This window comes from Malania oleifera, chromosome 8 (assembly GCF_029873635.1).
Source record: "Malania oleifera isolate guangnan ecotype guangnan chromosome 8, ASM2987363v1, whole genome shotgun sequence".
Lineage (NCBI taxonomy): Eukaryota > Viridiplantae > Streptophyta > Magnoliopsida > Santalales > Ximeniaceae > Malania > Malania oleifera.
The window spans coordinates 36,835,427-36,842,356 of NC_080424.1; the positions used below are offsets into that span (position 1 = coordinate 36,835,427).

General features: G+C 43.4%; 1 protein-coding gene across 1 annotated transcript; it reads right to left on the reverse strand.

Moving 5' to 3' along the window:
* Positions 1–15: 15 nt before the first annotated feature.
* Positions 16–4,351, reverse strand: LOC131161487 (multiple C2 domain and transmembrane region protein 6). The gene has a single exon (XM_058117286.1). The coding sequence runs from the start codon at positions 3,288–3,290 to the stop codon at positions 273–275; it is 3,018 nt and encodes a 1,005-aa protein (XP_057973269.1). The 5' UTR covers positions 3,291–4,351; the 3' UTR covers positions 16–272.
* Positions 4,352–6,930: the final 2,579 nt, after the last annotated feature.

A 6,930-nucleotide genomic window follows, 5' to 3' on the forward strand; every position in this document is an offset into this window, starting at 1 on the left:
AATGGATACAATCAATGTTCAAACTCAGATGAGATTTATTCTACAGGCGTCGATCTCCATAGGCGTAATCAATGTTCGAAGTCTCAGAGATGTGAGATTTATTCTACAGGCCTCGGTAGCAGGGATAAAAAAAAAAAGCACAAATTTGTTATTCTGGCTTCCTCTGTTTCTCTAGGGTATGATATTTATATTTTATATTGGCGGGTTTATTAACCGAATCGTCTTTACACTTGGACAAGAATAAGCAACCGCTGAAACCACAATCTTCTATTTCATAGCAGCATGTCCGACTTGGATGGCAATCTTTTGAAGAAATTTATAGGGACTGAAGGCAGCTTTGTCCTGAACCGGGGGTGCCGCAGCAGGAAGAGCCCGAGCAGGACTGCCACAACCTGGAATGGAGTCACGTATATGAACACGGCCAAGATCAACGAGAAAATGATAAAGATGGCTGTGGCTCTCGGATCTCGCCAGCTTAGCAGCGCCAGAGCCCTCTCCCCCTGTGTGGCCAAATCTCCAACCACCGTCTGCACCTTCCCAGCCACGCTGCGAAGCCGGTCATACCTCATCCTCACTATGTCTGGTTGCCGAGACGTCGGGAATGTGTCAAATTCCTCGTCGAGCTCATCCGGGTGTGCAAATTCAGCATGCGAAAGACGAGCGTCCATGTGGGGAGGGTGTCTAGGCCTGAACCGGTAGTTCCACATCCCAATCACGAAGAGGTAGAGGAAGAAAGTAGGCAACATCAGTTCTGGATAACAGACCAAAATCAAAAACAGCACGTGAACCAAACATGTTGTGACGGGATTTCTCCAGGTGCAGATGCTGTCAAACCACCGGCACACGGCGGTGACACCCGAGAGGACAGACATTATCCTGGAGAAGTTGGCCTTGCTCCTCCTCAGACTCCACATGTGGTCGTCCACGCCCAACATATACTCAACGACCTCCCTGCGCAGGGGCGGCTCTGACCGGGCAAGCCGGACTGCCACAATCTGCATTGCCTGGTGGCGGAGCCAGTCCGTGTGGCGGACGGAAATGGGCTGAACATAATGCATTTTAGGCAGCAAAGGCCTGCCATACTGGGTCACCATGTTGACCCAAGCGGTGCAGGTGAACCTCACAGCCAGCTCGAGCTCCCCATGTTTCCTTAGCCCGGGGGGCTGCAGGGCAAGCAGGGGATAGTAGTGGGTGTAAATCCGATCGGCTTCGAGAGTCGATAACCGGATTCTCAGCTTCCCAATTCGCTGGTCTTTGGCGTCCTCCTTACTGCCATTGATGTGAGAATTGTCGAAGACACCGACAGTGATCACAGTACACGGATCGTAGACTTCCCAAGTGTACTGCTCGTTCCAGCGGGGGTTTAAGGTGTCCAGAATGGTTCTGGTTCGGATCCACTTGTTCCCGTACTTTGCGACGCAGTAGGCGTCGGTGGCCCGGCCGTCTTTCCGTGGCAGGTTTCGGGCACTCAAGATCCCCAGTTCCAGAATCCCGATGCTCCCCTTTCTGAGGTGCTTGGACGACGGCTGGAGATCGCTGCTGAAATGCGTGGACTCGTCGAGTACGTGGTACCCTGCGTCCAAACAGAGCCGGAGATGGATCTTGCTCGAGAACTTTATTTCCTTCTTCCCTCCGTCGTCCTCGCCCTGTGAAGGTTTCAGGAGATTGAACCAGCGGGGCTCAGGGAACTTTGGGTGATCGAGCCTTGTCGGTAACTCTCTCACAGGCAAGACCAGCGTTCCCAAGAGGTCATCTTTGCCGGGTCCGACCCTGTCCACGATGGAGACGATTATGAAATCTTCAAAGGGCTCCGCCGCGACGAACATGAATTCCTCATTCCATACGTGAGTGTTCGTCAGCGATCGGGCCGGAATACTAGTGACCCTGTTCTGATTTCCCAGATGTACTCTTACGATTATGCTTGGAGCGCGGCTTCGATCGAACAAGACGAGATCCTGAGCCTCGATTACGTTGACGCGCAGGTAGTAGAGCTTGGGGGAGAAATAGACCTTGGATCGTGTGTTGGCGAGGCTTTCGTGCCGGAGGGAGTGCGCGTCTGAGTGCCATGCATCCGGGAAGGACTCGTCGGCTTGTGTCCCCATCCACACCGCCAGCATAACCTCTCCTCCAGTCTTCATCCCACGCTTGTCCTCCAATCTGTACCACTGCGGTGCCAATGGGCTGTCTGGCGGTACACGAAGAGGGACCTCCAAGAGGTCGAAACCCACTCTCCCCACAAAATCATCCTTGCTGATCAAATCCTTGTCCTTCACCGTCACATCGATCAAGTTGGATTGTATCCTCTCTTTAGAGAAGGCGAAGATTTGGTTCCACACGGGGTTCTGGTTTTTCTCCAAGTGTTTGGTGACGCCCTTGTAGTTCCCGAGCTTCACTTCCACGTAGGGGTCGAGGCTGCCGGTGATGTCCATTACCGGAAGGTCCCTGGCCTTCACCACATTCACATACAAGTAGTGCATCTGCTCCACCAGATCGTAGGTACTGGACATCTTGTCCCCTCCCCTGTAGCCCATACGCGCCGCCACTGGCGGCCTCGTCTCCACCAATTGGAACTCCGGGTTCAGCCTTGGGGCCTGCATATGCATTACGGTCGTCGCCGCTGGCCCAGCTCGCGCAAAATCGCTCCTTGTTTCGACTGCGGCTGCAGGTTTCAGAGGATTGGCGGCAGCAGGCGGCGGCTGGTGCTGCGGCGGGGGACCGCCGGCGCCTGAGCTGGTGCCGATAGAATGAAAAGTCCTTACCTCTTTTTCCTTACTCTTCTTCTTCTTCGTTTCCTGATGCTTAATGTCCTGAAAGTTTTCATGGTTAACATCAACTTCCTGCGGCGGAGGCTCAGGAATTTCAACCTTTTTTCTGCTTTCCTTTGGGGAGGAGGCCTGATAGTCGAGAAACAGATAAAATCTGAGAGTTATGTCTCCTTTAATGCGAGAGAAAAGACCCCTTTTCTCAAGGGGGTAGCATTCGGGTTCGGCGACCGACTCGGATGTCGGAACGGAGCTGCCGGAGATCCGAACACGGCCGAGGAATTTGTAGTGGTCGCCTTCGCGGTGGTTGCAGACGTTGACGTCAATTGTCTTGACGAGGAGGTCTCTGGGGTCTTTGACGTCGAAGATCAGCTTTTCGTTCCAATGGGGATTGAGATCTTTGGGCTTGGTTTGAGTTCGGCGCATCTGCTCGTCGAAGTGGACCTGCACGAAAGGGCTGGCGGAGCCTTGGCCGTCTTTGGGCATGAGGTCGGTTGCTTGTATGACTTCCACCGCAAGTTTGGCCATGGCGGTGGTCGGAAAAGCCTTGCCGGAGCTCCTGACAAGGGAAATAAGGGAATTGGAAGTAGAGGGTATGCGGGAAAAGGAGAGGAGAAGAAGATGAAGGAAAGAAGGCGTAGAAATGGTATTTTGGAGAGGAAGAAAAAGGAAGATGGGGGCGGCGGAGAAGGGTAGACAGTGCTAACTTATTTCACCATTTGTGCTATGAAGACAAACAGCGAGCGTGTGTGTGTGTGTGTGTGTGTGTGTGTGTGTGTGAGAGAGAGAGAGAGAAGAGGTGTGGTTTGTGGTTTGGTAGAGAAGAGTGGACCCCGCTGGCATTTAATATTTAATCTGATGGGTATAGAGAGAGAGGGAGAGATGTATATCTCCTAGTGGATTTTGAGAAGGAAGGGAGGAAGGGTTGACGGTGATAATCTCTGGGTTAAAGGGAACGGGAAAGATTATTTAATTTTGAGCGTCATGAAACATACATTCCAAAAGGCAATACTCTCTCTGTTTTTTTTTTTTTTAATGAGAAAGGAGAAAGGAGAAAGGAGAAAGGAGAAAGGAGAGGATACCCCTCCTTTTCAAGGAATTTAAAGGAGAAAGGAGAGAGGATACCTCCTTTTCAAGGAATTTTGAGAGATTCATTATTAATGCCTACCGCTTTCGATGTTTCCATCTATTTCTCGCTAAAGATCTGAAAGGCCGCCATCTATCGCCGGGGGTGTGGTTGGTGCTTCTCCGCCACAAAACTAAACATTTCCTCACTGAGTTAACCCTTCAGTCGGCTGAGTTAACTCTTGCCTAGCGTGTAATTTTTCCAACCACAGGTGCCTGCCTTGTGTTATCTGAAATTGGGGTGGACAAAATCAACAGCACCGTCCAGGATGAGTCCGGACAATAATAATAATAATAATAATAATAATAATATATTTATTTATGGTCGTCAGTAGCATAAGAAGACTAGCTGTCAGAAATTTCAAGTGGGCTAATGACATTTACATTTCATGCATTTGTTAATAATAATAATAATAATATTTATTTATTTATTTATTTATTTATGGTCTTCAGTAGCATAAGAAGACTAGCTGTCAGAAATTTCAAGTGGGCTAACATTCGCATTTGTTAATAATTTTTATATATATATATATATATATATATCTACAATATTTTATGCATAAATCCAAGTATAGCTTTCACCACATTAATAATCATTGGTGTCTCGCATTACAAAATATTAAAATCTTTACTTAGCAACAATAATTAGAGCTAATCTTTCTTTTCTTTTTTTTAAGAAAAAGGAAAATTGCTTTTAACTTTTAACTTTTTTGTCTATTCTTATATTCCTCTATTTATTTTGAAATAATAAATAAATTTTGTCAAAGTCAAAAATAGGTGAATTAGAGAGGGAAGACCAAATATGTGTTAAAATTCAATTCCAAGGAATGCAATGTAAATTACCTTAAAACTTGAGATGTACATTTGTGTCATTATTAATGTGAGTGTAATCTCATACATACATACATACATATAATGGATGGATGAATCTACATATTTTTATTTATAAATTAAGAAAAGATTGCAGAGTAGCTTTTAATTAATATATTTTTGTTCATTATTTGACGAATACTCTCAGCCTCACATTGTTTAATTTACAAATCTTAGATATGTAAATAATTTAACAAAATAATTTCAATTTCAAAGCTTTTAAAAAATGTGTCTAACTTGCATAGTCTCCATAACTTCTATTCTTTGTTGAGGACAATGCACCTGTATTTAATAATATCAAAATTATCCGTAAACAGATGTGATAAACATTTATGAGATGTGTATCTAGGTAGAATTGTTTGTCCACTTTTTGTGTAAAATAACTTTTTAATTTAATGTTGTGGTAATTGATTATGAGAAAATGGTATAGATATTAGGGTCTTATACCTACCTCATTAGAAGTATAATTGTAGAGGTTCAGAAGATATAATAATTAAAAGAAATAAGGAAAATAGGAAGATGGTTTAGGTACGACCCAATCCGTCGACGATTTCGTGGAGAAGTAGGAAAATCATCGATGGTTTTCTTTTTACCGTAGACCGGTAACAGGTAAAACAGTTAAAAGGGGCGGGTAAAACCCAAATCGTCAACGGTTTTGTAAGAGGAGCATAAAATTGTCGACGGTTTTCTCGGCAAAATTGCTTTTAAATAAGGAACCTAAGAGCATTTTGTAAGTTTAAAAAAAAAACTCTCTCACTTCCTCTCTCAAACCCTATGGACCTACCCCTTTCTTCCTTCGATTCTCGCTCCGTTAAGCCCCATTTTGACGATCAGGAACCACCACGAAGTTCGTGGGTGAATTCTCTGCAACTTTACCGGAATAGATTTTCAAGTTAGGGTTCCGGGGCACCACTCCAAAACTGAGGTAAGAGTGTTAAATTTAGTTTTAATTGTAAAATTGGAGTATTTGGGGCTTAGGGAATATTAAATGATAATATTTTGGAGATTGAGTTGATTAATTTGGGGAAGATGTAATTTTAAGGTTTTGAACTTTGAATGCTGTGGGGTGTAGATTTGGAATTTCAGCAAGCTTAACAAAAAACAAGTAAGAAAATAAATTAAATCAGGTATTTTTCATAAATTTATTTATGAATTAATGTAATTTTTTTAGGAATACTGGTATTGAAAAGAGAGAACAGATTTTAAAGCATGTTATAGTATAATATGGAGTAAAACTCACTTGTGTGACATGAGTATAAGTTTAATGTAAATACAGTATGTTAGAATATGTTATTATTTCATGAAATAAGTATGATTTTACAATAGTTTTGGAATGATGATAATCACTACAGAAGCTAAGATATTTATAGTATATTGTGATATGACAGCCGGCGCAGATGTCGTGCAATGATAGCCGGTGCAGATGCCGTGATAAGTTTTAATATGACAATTTATTCAGAAATTATGAAATGATAGCTTTTATTCAGAAATATGTAAAAAGTAGATTTTATTTCAGAAATATGAAAATGTTATTTACGAATAGAAATATATTATGTGAAATGCGTTATATTATAATAGAACCCAGATGGATTTAGTATGTTAAGAGCACGATACCGTTGCTAGCTAGTCAGATCGAAGAGTAGGATACCCACTGTGTACTGACCCATTAGAGGTTGATGGAGAGTACGATGGGCTGACCAGATTGGTGTATAGCCGACAGTGCAACTACACTATTCATGAAGTGTGGGTCAGAGGCCGATTAGCCCCGAAGTGTAGGCGGTGAGTAGGATACCCTCTGTGTTCTGACCCACCAGAGGTTGATGGAGAGTAGGATGGGCATACCAGGTTGGGTGGGCAATCGTGTGTAGTTATGTCAAGTTTTACTTAACCTGGTAGGCCAGCCAGCGTTAAATCCAGCCTATGGGCCGCACAACCCAAGTCATGCGGGGTTAATTCATGATATACAGTTAGATATCCAGGGTATAATTTCAGTAATATACATATTTAACAGATGATTTAAATGATACGAAAATTTATTATGATATAGTAAGATTATATTTAAAAGTACAAATTTTCATGTGTTATCAATTACAGCTCAAGAAATATTACAGTTATATTATTTGCAGTATATGTTTATAATATGATAAAACTCATATTGCCACACATTGATATT